Source organism: Hypomesus nipponensis, chromosome 10, assembly GCF_054491055.1.
Source record: "Hypomesus nipponensis isolate SF chromosome 10, ASM5449105v1, whole genome shotgun sequence".
NCBI classification, from domain to species: domain Eukaryota; kingdom Metazoa; phylum Chordata; class Actinopteri; order Osmeriformes; family Osmeridae; genus Hypomesus; species Hypomesus nipponensis.
This window is the reverse complement of record NC_140370.1, coordinates 7,475,735-7,487,947: the sequence shown is the minus strand read 5'-3', so window position 1 is coordinate 7,487,947 and position 12,213 is coordinate 7,475,735. Positions and strand designations below refer to the sequence as shown.

General features: G+C 47.6%; 1 protein-coding gene across 1 annotated transcript in view; it reads left to right on the top strand.

Moving 5' to 3' along the window:
• The window catches only part of LOC146271162 (glypican-1-like), a 42,830-nt gene that overhangs the window by 15,867 nt on the left and 14,750 nt on the right, over nucleotides 1-12,213 (top strand). The window contains exon 3 of the mRNA XM_084708182.1: nucleotides 6,715-6,873. Coding sequence (XP_084564308.1) covers nucleotides 6,715-6,873 — 159 coding nt within the window. The remainder of the gene's footprint in view (nucleotides 1-6,714; nucleotides 6,874-12,213) is intronic.

Here is a 12,213-nt window from a genome sequence, read left to right as displayed (position 1 = left end):
GCACGTTTATCTTCTTGCCTCCCTCTCTTTCTCCATCCTTTTTTCTCTGATCCCTGAATTCTGTCAGAGAAAGTCTGACCGCCTGCCTGTCTCTATGTGTCTGTCTGTCTGTCTCTCTGCTTGTCTGTCTGTCTGTCGGCCTGCATTTCTGTCTGTATGTGTGTTGTCTGCTTGTCTGCCCGCCTGGCCATGCATCCATCCATCTGTCAGACTGTCTGTCTGTGGAACTGTCTGCCCGTTTATCAGTCTGTCTGTTTCAGCTGTCTGTCTGGAGGCATGTCTCAGTCACGGCATAACACCAGTCAGCATGTACCAACCTGCTGTGAATATTAGACCGCACAGAGTGTCATAACTTGTCCTCTCAATGCTATCAAAAGGACTTAACGCTGTCACACGCTGCTCTCATCACACTCTCGGCTCAAAAACACTGATCCCGTTCACACAAAGGGAGTTAGGAGGGCAGCGCTTTTTCATTGATCTTGTGTACGACTTCTTTCTCGCAGTTAAACTGATCGATTCATGCGAAAGATATCCACCCTTTGTAGCCTGGCTAGCTGTAATCCAATTCAATCCATTTAATCTAAATGGCTCATCAGAGAACTATGTGAGAAGTTTTCTTTGGGATTAAGAGAAGGCATTTTAATAGGAACCTACAATAGGCCTGTTTGTTTTTTTAATTCTTTTAGAATTTGATTGAATTGAATATAGCAAATCCACTAATCAGCATGAGATTCAGCATGAGCCACAGCCATTCATTGATTATAAATGCTGACAAACGGCGTAAAAAGACATGATGATGATTCCCCGCAAGGTTGTTATCTGGCCCTGCCCAAAAATACAGCTGCCAGAGCGAGCGAGAAGGACCTAAGTAGGTGGGAGTGTTTTTTTCTTTCCCTCTCTTCGTCCCTCTCTCCTCTCTCTGTCTCTCTGCGTCTCCATCTTTTTTTTCCCTTTTTTCTCCCCTTCTCTCTCTCTGTCTTCCTCTCTAACTCTCTTTCTTTTTCTTGCACCCGCCGCTTGCCTCTCTCTTTCTCTCTCTCTTTAGTAGTGATTCCTTGGCTAGAGGCCCAGGAAAGACAGAAGAAGCCACGCAGGGAGATGGGGGAGTGCGAGGTGTGTAGAGGAGAGGATAACAAGAGACATGTAAGCCCTTTTGAGCCTTGGTTGGCAAATGTCTGGAAATGGTGAAGAGTAACTGGTCACAATCACCTGATTAGTAATGGTCACAGGTGGAAAGGAAAGTGATGTTTCCTTTTTTTCAGTCTCTCATTCATCCCGTTCATACCAGTTGGCGGGATGAGGAGAGGCAAGTCAGTAGGCAGCATGCTGGGAAGGTCGAAAGTCCTGACAGGAAACAACTGTGCGTTCACCCGTGCTGGCAATTACCCAGTCTCCAACCTACCCTCTCTCTCTCTCTCTCTCTCTCTCTCTCTCTCTCTCTCTCTCTCTCTCTCTCTCTCTCTCTCTCTCTCTCTCTCTCTCTCTCTCTCTCTCTCTCTCTCTCTCTCTCTCTCTCTCTCTTTCTCTCTCTCTCTGTTTCTGTCTCTGTCTCTGTTTCTGTCTCTGTCTCTGTCTCTGTCTCTCCCTCTCGTTCCATCTTCCTCTCTCTCCACTTCTCTCCATCCCTCTCTCTCTCTGTCACTTCAGATCTCCTACCTCTAACAATAGTAACTATAACTACACCCCAGCCAGTCCCTTGACTTCCCTGTCTCTCTGTCCCCCCGTATCAATGTCTCCCTCGCCTCTCACCCACCGTCTTTATCCTGTGTGAAGATGCAACTCCATTAGCAGGCTGTCTGTGGCGGGCCCTGGCTCCCTCCTTCCTCCGCCACTCTGTCAGACTCCAGTGTGTCAGCTCATTTGGCTCTGCCCTTCACTGGGATGTGTGCGTCTGGGTGTGTTTGTGTGTTGTGTTTATTTGTGTCTTGCTATACAGTTTTCTCCCTCTCCCCTGGCCTGAATTGTAATGCCTGTCAAAGAGGTCAGATCTTTCAGTGACAATGTGCTCTTTCCGAAAAGCTGTGACTCACACACACACACACACACACATACGCACTGGCACACACCTTGCACACACACACATAGGGAAATGAGGTCAGCACAGCTTGTTGTTGTCTCGTGTTTTCCGTGACCTAAGACATGGTTTTTCTTTGTGGTCACACACTCCAACATGCCCAGACATGTGTGTTCCATGATGCATTTATATAGGGCATAACTAGGGCAGGGTGTGTACGTGGTGCATTTGTTGTTGTGCTGAGTAGTTTCCGTTCAGAGCAAGGCTGGGGACAGATATGTACCTGGTCTGGGCTCAATTCCATTTTTATTCAGTCAAGTCAGAGTTGGAAAAGACTGGAAAGTGAGCTGAGGCGAAGCCAATGAAATGTGGAATCGAACTCTGGGATTGGGACTGTCACTTTTTGCTCCCACAGTCATTGGTTATTCATTGGGTGACTTTGCCACCGGGATCTGTGTGTGCGTGTCTGTGTGCCTTACTTTGAGTTTTTAAATGTCTATGTATATGTGTGTTGAAGTGCCTTTTCGTGGTTGTATATGTAAGGGTTGTTTGTAGGTAGGTGTGTGTGTGTGCACTGTTTGTGCACCACATGGCTGTATTTTTTGTGTGTGTATCTTGTGAGTCTTTTAACTCCAGGTCTGGCATAACATGCAGCCTGGTGGGTTTTTGAGGGCTAACGTAATTACCAATTTGTTACCTGTTGTAATCTATCATACACTATAATTATCTTTACTTGTCACCTGCCTGCCAGTCTGCCTGATTTTATGCCTACCTGTCACTACACCTGCCAGGCTGCCTCACTGCCTGATTGCCTGACTGCCAGCCTGCTTCTCTGCCTCCCTGCTTCTCTGCCTCCCTGCTTCTCTGCCTCCCTGCCTCTCTGCCTACCTGCCTCCCTGCCTCTCTGCCTGTGTACCTCTCTGCCTACCTGCCTCCTTGTCTGCCTCCTTGTCTGCCTGCCTGCCTCCTTGTCTGCTTGCCTGTTTGTTTTTTTGCTACATGCCTATCTGTCTGTCTGCCTTCCTGTTGCATCCTTTATCTGGGGGAGGACTTATCCACCTCATCTTTAAGCAGTAAATGCTAGCAAAATCAGAGAATGGAGGTTGCTGGTGAAGGCAGAGCCAAGGAGATTGATGAGATGGAAGGGGAGCGATGTGTGTGTGTGTTGTCCACCTGTGTAGTGCTAATCCCCAAAGGGTCCAGCTGTGGCTGTGTCATATCTACATTCTGCTCTGACGTCACCTGGACCAGCTGTGGCAGACACACTCTCACAGATCACTGGATTACAGCTCTAATCCCTCAAGTCCCAACACTGGCAGACACACACACATACACACATACACACATACAAAACACGTACAGAGATTACCTGCTACAATCATCCAAGTGTGTCAGGGTGTCATTGAGTGTCAGTGGATTGATAGATTACAGACAGATTGCCGTCATGAGTTGTTGACAGGTGTCAGCATTGCCGGCCTTCATTTGAATGGGGCTCTCAGGCCAAGGCCGAGCACTCATTGGTAACTGTGGGAATGGCTTTTTTTCCTTTTGTAAATTTCACTTTTCCTTCAAGGCTAGGGTTTAATGTATTCATTCATTCAACTCCATTTATTTCTTCTTTAGTTTAATCCAGTCAATCTCTCTCCCCCTTCTCTGCTTTTCTCTCTCGTCAGTTTTTCTTTTAACCTCTTTCACTGTCTCACAGGAAGAAAGTTGAATGTACATAAGTGCTCAAAATCTTTTGTCTCTTTTGTGTCCATATAGTGTACTCCATGAATAGCCCATATTTCTCAGTTTTTCTGAAGGGTTTGACCTTAGACCTGGGGTTTTAGACCTGCTTCTGTCTCCCAGTTGCCTATTCCATAGTACCCTTCCTTCCTGGTGAGCACTGATAAGTTCACCATCTGAGAATAGCTCTCCAGAGTATTGGCTCTGTTTGTCAGGGCAAGCAGAAAGTTGTCAGGGGCAGCAGAGACACAGTGGGGAACACGCAGATTGTGAAGCGATGGTTCATACCATTGGATGGAGCTTGTGTGTCATGTGGCCTGGATCAGGTTCTTTCAAGACCATGTTAGGAAGTTACAAAGTTAGGATAACTGGCAGATGTTACATGCCATGCCTGGTAAGCTGTTTTACTGTATCAGGCTGGTTCTTCTGTTTCTAAGTGCTGGAACAACCAAAGCTGGTGGAACCTGTGTCTCCCTGTGATTGGGCTGTAGTGAAGGACGATCTCACCATGTTTCACTATGCTGCTGTAGTGTAGGACGATCTCACCATGTTTTACTATGCTGCTGTAGTGAAGGACGATCTCACCATGTTTCACTATGCTACTGTAGTGAAGGACGTTCTCACCATGTTTCACTATCTATGCTGCACCTTTTGTAAAGACAAATAACACTAGCCCCATATGCATGTCCTCTGTGTTGTTCTGGCATGAGCATTACACTAAGTGTGTGTGAGTGTGTGTGTGTGTGTGTGGGGGGGGGTGTCTGGATGTGTGGGGGAGTGTGGGTGTGTGTGGAAGTGGTTTGTGTGTGTGTCCTCGCTAGAATAGGCCTCTTCAGATGGAGCTGTCCTGCAGTGATTACTCTAGTGTCCTCTGGTAATGAAATTGAGCGGAAGTGAATGGAGGAGCAGTATGTTTGTGTGTGTGTGTGTGTGTGTTTAGGGAGGTGGCAGGGTGGGTGGACTACACATTCTCTCACTCTCTCTGCCGTTCACTCTGCCTATCTCTTCCCATCCCTCTGTATTGTTTCTGTTTGTGTTTGGAAGAGGGAATCTGATGAACAACAAAGCATCAAAATTGGAGATAGCGTGAAGGTTTGCAGTGTGTCATTGTTATGCGCATGATCGTGTGCCATCCAGCGTTGGCACCCACTGACCCGCTATTATGCCATAACAATTGCGTGTGTGAGTTGAGGTGTGTTTGCGGATCCGTGGGTGTGAGGGTGTGTGTAGAATTGCGTGTTCGCTTGTCCACTTAACTCAGACGCCCTTCAGATGGCAGCAAGCAAAATGATCTGGCGGCCATTGACTCACACAGACACACACACGCACACACACACACACACTATTCTGGCAGGGGAGCAGGTATAAGTACAAAGATTTTTGCCAACAACAGGCCCCCCTCACACACACACATCCATATCAGAGATGTGTGTCACCTTCCTATCAGGCTGATTCTCTTGTAAGCTAACAGGAAAATCCCATCCAGTTTCTCTACTACTTTAAGTGCAGGACAGGATGAGCCTCTTGTGTGTGATATGCACACACACACACACACCAAAGAAAATGCACACATCGTCACCTAACGCCCATGGAGTCGGTCTTGATTTGAAGAGTTGTTCCACCACCCACTTTGAACAGCAAGCCAAATGTCTATCATGGAATGGATGTATTTAGCACAGTAGTACAGTTAGCAGTCAAATGCTCCAACCACTGATCTATACCCGCCTACTCTGCTAGTCTGTCAGACACAGGCACACACACACACACACACAGACACACACACACACACACATCATATACAGCTGCACACAAGCCATCTCTCCCTTTGCTGAACCAGAGGACTGCTTGTATCAAGAGGCTCTGAGCCCTGCAGGTGAGGCCCGGGTGGGTTCTGGTGACCAAGTGAGGCAAGATCTCCAATACTCACAGCTCCAAGGGCACAGCACTCAATACGAAAAGCTCACTCCAATTGAATTAGTGGACGGGCTTCAATCTGCTTTTGTTATATCATTTGGAAGGCTACATTTGATTGGAGCCAACGTGACAATGTGGCCTTAGTTTCAAAGCGCAACCCCAGTGTTGCTTGATGTGTGTGGTAAATGTGTGAGGCTGGTCATGTACATGGTGTCCCTTAGTACAGCCAACACTGTGTATGGTTCTGCTCACCTTGGCAAGGTCGGACAAACGTATTCACCCTGTGTGTGGTGCTGTGGAGGTGCGTAGGTTCTAGGTTGAAAGACTAATTCATCAAACTCTCCAAAAAAGTAGCATGTAATTACACGCTGAATAGGGTTTCCATTGCCGTACCATTCAGACTGTGTGTGTTTAGTAATGTGTGTTTGATTATGTAGAATCTTCTCATGTGAGAAATTAAAGAAAACAGTCTTTTAAATCCTTGCACCTTCTGATTGGCTAGTGGCCATAAACCGTGTAACCGTCTCACCAATCATGGCTGGCAGTCAAGAACCTTCTCGTATCTGATTGGCTGTTTATCCAGTCAGTAAGGATGCAACAGACAGTCATATGACAGAAGGAGTGCTCTTTGGTCCAGTTTCTACATTGCGTGAAGTTTGTATGGGTTTAACTTAATGTTTTTCTTGCACTGTATCCGACAAGTGATGATTGTTTTACAGTGTCTGGTAGCTGACATGTGGTTACCTTGCACTGTGCCTGGTGAGTCAGACCCACCCGTGACTCCACTGAACTACAGTACTGTTAGAACTACTACTACTACTGCACCCTCCATCCACGACCCCTTTCTGTCCTCTTTGTACGTCACTTTGGATAAAAGCATCTGTTGAAAGAATCACATGAAAAAGAGTAGCCTCTTGCCTTGTTGATATTCCTGATAAACAATCAGTACACGAGACAGTATCCAGGTGCATCTCATCTCACAATGACTGAATGAACCCATGTGCAAGGATGATCTCAGATGTCGGTGCTAACCTCCTCCCCCTCCCTCTATCCTCCAGGGGAGCACCTGCGAGTCTGCCCCCAAGGCTACACCTGCTGCACCAGTGCGATGGAGGAGTCCCTGGCCAACCTGAGCCGCATGGAGACCCAGCACTCCATCAAGGTCTCCGGACAGATCCAGCAGGCCAGCATCAACGCCCACTACAAGGCCTTTGACGGTGAGGGTGTGTTCTCTCCAGTGGGAAGTGTGTTTAGGTTTGTCGCAGTGTCATATGTTTAGACGCGTCCCATGTGGCAGGGATGACGGTGTGTGTAGAGTGTTGCATTGTAGTGTGTTTGTATATGTGCAGTGTGGCAGGGATGATGGTGTGTGTAAGATGTTGCAGTGGTAAATCTTGGTCTACCGCCACGGTCGATGATGCTCGGGGGGTAATTACTGTCTATATTTACTTGTTGCATGTGTTTCTGTTTTGTTTGTGTTCTGTATGTGCATGTCTACTTTACAGTATATATTTGTACTGTATGTGTGTGTTAGGCGTTAGAGAATTGACCTGTCACTGTGAGGAATGTTGCTGTGGAACCATAATGTCAGAGGACAGTTTATTTCAAGGGGAGTGTTTATGGTGACGCACACTATAAGCAATGCTAGCTGGTGTTGATTTTGGTAGAAAGCACAGAACAGCTGTGCTGTTTTTCCCTTCACCCACTCAAACTAACACACAGACACACACACGCCGACATACAGTATACAAACAAGCTTACACACACACACATACACACACACACACACACACAATAAGTAGGACACAAGAAGTACATTATCTGTCAGTAGTATACTGCTCCCTCGTCATTATTTCAGTCATGAAAGCAGGATGCAAATAGGTTATTCATATTCTACAGTTAGAGTATTCCTTTCACATTATCAACGATGGAGTCCTTTTAATTTTTTGGTTCATCCCAACTCTGGCTTTCTGCCAGCATGGCTTTTATTACAGTCTGGATGGTGTGTGTGTGTTCTACTGTGAGGTAAAACCATGGGTCATCTCCTTTAGAGTAGAGTGAGAGAGTAGACTGCAGTACATTACTGTAAAGCACCAGTGATCAGACCATTATTATGTCCAAGGGATTGTTTGTGCTTGATTATCTGTTCTAGTTTCAGAATTAATCTGTCTCTGCACTCGGTTCGTTCCCCTTGGCCAGTGTGTGAGAAGAGATCTGTCAGGCGGATCTGGGCTCTGCTAGTTAGCCTGACCTTTCGGGATCACACTGTTCAGAGGCTGACTGGTGTTTGTTTACCCTGTCTCTGTCTCCCACTCCCTCTACTGATCTTGCTCTCTCATACCCCCAATGATCCTCCATCTCTTTCCCTTTCCTCTCGTTCTGTTTCTACTGCCCTCCTTCAATCTCTATCTATGTACCTTTCTTTCTCTCTTTATCTGGAATATTTTTCTGTCAGACACACACATACACACACACAAACACATTCCACAAGTCTTAAGTCTTCCATAAGTCACAAGACTTATTAACGCTGGATGTCAAATGTGTGTAAGTTAGTGATAGGAAATGGCTCAGTGTGGTGTCACAGAGGCCATACTCAAACAGAGAAAGGGACAGCCCTGCTCTGTTGTAGTAGGAACATACACACACACACACACACACACACACACACACACACACACACACAAACAAACAGTTGTGTTCCCCTGGGGTGACTGGTAGTGAGTATGACAACAGCAGGTCATCTGGAGACTGTTGTCAGGTTATGCTCACAGTAAACTCACTGACATCTCTGCTAGCAGATACTGTATGTAGCTAACTGGGCACCTGCTCAACTCTCTCTTTCTCTCTCTCTATCTCTCTCTCTCTCTATCTCTCTCTCTCTCTCTCTCTCTCTCTCTCCTCAATTCTTCTTTCTTCCTTTCTCTCACACACTTCAAATATTGTCCTGTCCTCTGACTGTAGCTCTCTCTCTCTCTCTCAGCTCTCTCTCTCTCTCTCTCTCTCTCTCTCTCTCTCTCTCTCTCTCTCTCTCTCTCTCTCGCTGTCTCTCTGCCGTCTGGTCTTTCCTTCACTGCTCATCTCACCCCGTTGAGCATCAGATGGACACAGCAGAACGGACAGAGGGAGAGAGGAGAGAGGGTAAAGAGAGAGACACACTATGTCTTCAGCCATCTGTTGGCGACCACCTTTTCCCAGTCTTGAGTGTAACTGAGCGTTAGACAGGGTTAATTACCCGGTGATACGCAACATTACATCTGGTATTACTGCCCACAACCAAGATGGCGTCTGAGCATGGGACCCCCATGGTAGTAGCTACAGAATCTTTGCTATAGCGTTGCCTTAACACCAAGCCTGCAAAGATCACATACCAGTGTCACAGCTGTCACTGCCTGGTATCCCCCAGGGATCACTGCTTGGCCTCACTTCCCAGAAACATCCCTGGCAGCTATGCCACCAAGAATCGAGCTAGCAATTGGTTGGGGCGGTATTTCCACCGAGAGCCCAGTAAATACCAGTGTGTGTGCTGTGGTGTGGGTCCCCAGCGTATCTCCATGTGGCAATGCTTAGCAGGGTGTGGGCCAGCCTATCTCCATGTGGCTAAGTGTAGGGTGTTCCTGCAGCAGACAGACCAGCCCAGGCTGGCCAGCCCTCTCAGGCCCGGAGACTGTGGAAGCCCACAGATTAGAGGACCTGCCTGGAGCACACACACTGGGTTGTTAGTGTGTGTGTACAGTATGTGTGTGTCTGTAGGGAAGGGGGTGCGTGTAAGTGCTTGCATCTGTGTGTGTGTGTGTATAAGGAGAGGGGGGTGAGTGTGTGTGTGTGTTTCTGCCTGAGTCAGCTCTGCTCAACTCTACCACCTGGCCAAGGACAAATCATTTTTGAAGAAACATTAAGGGCTCCCTGGGTTTACTGGGGTTGAATCATCACTCAACAACAAAGAATGCCTGCCATCATTCACTGGAAAGAGAGAGATTCAACAGAGAGGGAGGGAAGGAGAAATAGAGGAAGAAGGATAGAAAGAGAGAGAGAGAGGGAAGGGAGGAGGAGGGAGGGAGTGTGAAAGAATGAATGAGGGAGAGAGAGGCCGAGTGAGAGGGAGGGAGGGAGGGAGGGAGGGAGGGAGGGAGGGAGGGAGGGAGGGAGGGAGGGAGGGAGGGAGGGAGGGAGGGAGGGAGGGAGGGAGGGAGGGAGGGAGGGAGGGGGAGAGGTCAGCGAGGACTGAGAGCAGGGGCTCTGTAGGCGACACACTGTTAGACGGGCAGGCAGGTGTGCCAGACAGAAGGAGCTGTTGTCCTATCAGCTGGTGAACTTGCTCAAGGTTCCACCGCTGGCATCTGGAGGTGCGTGTGCGTGTGTGGATCTGTGTGCGTAGAGAGGGGGGATCCTCAAGAGGGGATGTGTTCCATACTCACACACTGGAAGAAGGAGACTCTTCTGGCTAAGACGGCCGAGCAATGCCATCATATTGTAGAATCCGAATGATACCATTGCCAAGCTGGCCTAAACGACAACAGTACATGTAATACTCGTACTGTGCATCACATCATGTGAAAAATTCACAATTCCACAGTTCCTAATCCTTAGAACCAGTGGACCTCCTGTGTGAAAATAAGTGTTTTATAGCCAGCAAAAGCAATGGACTTGTCCCCAACATCCAGCCCTGCTCTGAGAGGATGTGAGAGGATCTCAGCAGCGACCTGACCCAGGTGTGCTGGGCTCCATATACACAGGTAGAGGAATGCTCTTCAGCATAACCAATTAAAGAGACAGGACCTGATAAGATTTAAAACTCTAATGGGATGAAAGGGGAAAATCACTCAACTCCCTATAATGACAGATAATAATACTGTCTGTCCACTTATCAGGAGGCTTGATGATGTGGAGATGCTCATTAGACTCAACATTCTCTGAATCGGTGTTGCTCAACATTCCTCTAATTAGAGACTGAATGGTTTATCTCCTGCTGATTTCCTGCTGTCACGGTCACCTTTGATGACAAGTCACGAGCGACAAGGACAGCTGCTCTGTGGTGCCGTCTGATTGGCTGGCGCCGGCTGCATGCAAATGAGCTTGGATGAGAGCAGGAGTATGGTGGCCCGATTGTGCCAAATCCATGACTCATGAGGGAGAAAGACATGAACAGTGGGGATGAAGGAGACAAAGAAAAGAGAGAGAGACAGATGAAGACAGAGAGGAGCGAGAACAGCAGGGACAGGAAGAGAAAGAGAGATGGCATTTGGCAAAAAGTCAGGAAAGTAGAGAGACGGATGGAGGGAGGGAGGGAGGCAAATGAGGAGACAGAGAAGGAACAAACAGATGGGAGATCTATATATATATATATATATATAAATATATGGAGAGAAAGAGAAACAAAGAGAGAGCGAGAGAGAGAGAGAGAGAGAGAGAGAGAGAGAGAGAGAGAGAGAGAGAGAGAGAGAGAGAGAGAGAGGCGGACTGGAGATGAGTGGGTGACAATGCAAGAAGAGACTAAGAGAGAAAGGTTGGAGCAGGGTGGTTCCAAGTCAAAAAGAACATAAAACAGAGGATGAGGACAGAGTGAGAGAGGGGGCAGGTGAGGTTAGCTTGAAGACATCCAGACGGCTGATAAATGGCATGTCTTAGTGTGGTGCGCTCTCTTGTTTAATGTTGGAGGGTTTTAATGGCGTCAAAATGCTTGTTAAGAGCCGGTGGAGTTCAGTGAGCCGACCGCATGTCTATTCAGTGTTCAGATTAATGGAGAGACCAAGACTGACACATAAACTGTCTGGGGCCGCCTCCCTCTCTATCTCTAGGCCCTGCCACTTTTCACAACTAATAAGTCCAGTGTGAGTGAGTGTTCACAGTGTGTGTGTGTGTGCACAGTGTGTGTGTGTGTGTGCACAGTGTGTGTGTGTGTGTGTGCCTATGTGGGAAAGAGAGTGAGTGGCAGCAAACGATAGAGGGTGCGGTCTGCTTTGGGAGTGCTAAGGGACACTAAATGTTTGAAAAGAACTGGAGGCATTCAGAGGCATTCATTGATCCAAAGTGAGAGGGAGATAAAAAGACACACAACTCTGGCGTAGAGTGGCCTAGCACCCGGCCCCCCGCTCAGGATAGAGGTGTGTGCAGGAGAGACTGGAGGGAGTGGGATGTAGCGAGAGATGGAGGATGGATGAGGGGCTCCTTGGAGACCCCTAATACCATAGAGACACAAACTGAAGGGACAAAAGGTCGTTACACCCCCTAACACACACACACACACACGCACACGTATGCACACACAGGAACACAAACTGCTCCAAGTCATGCTAATGATCATCATTAGTCACCCTGCTGAAGGGCAGAGGGAGAGTCCGGTCTCCTATGCAACACAAAGAATTCTCAACCCTTCCCAAGCTGAAATGTAGGGCGCTTTTTCAGCAAAAGTGTGGGTTTCCATGGAAAAATTTAGAAAACCTTTTCGTTTTCAAAGCAAGTACCTCATAAAATTTCCTCCTGAAAAGGCCTTGCAAAGCATTTGAACAGAACAGGTTTTTTCGGGGTCTGTCCAGCTTTGTGAAGTTTTCTGTATCTGG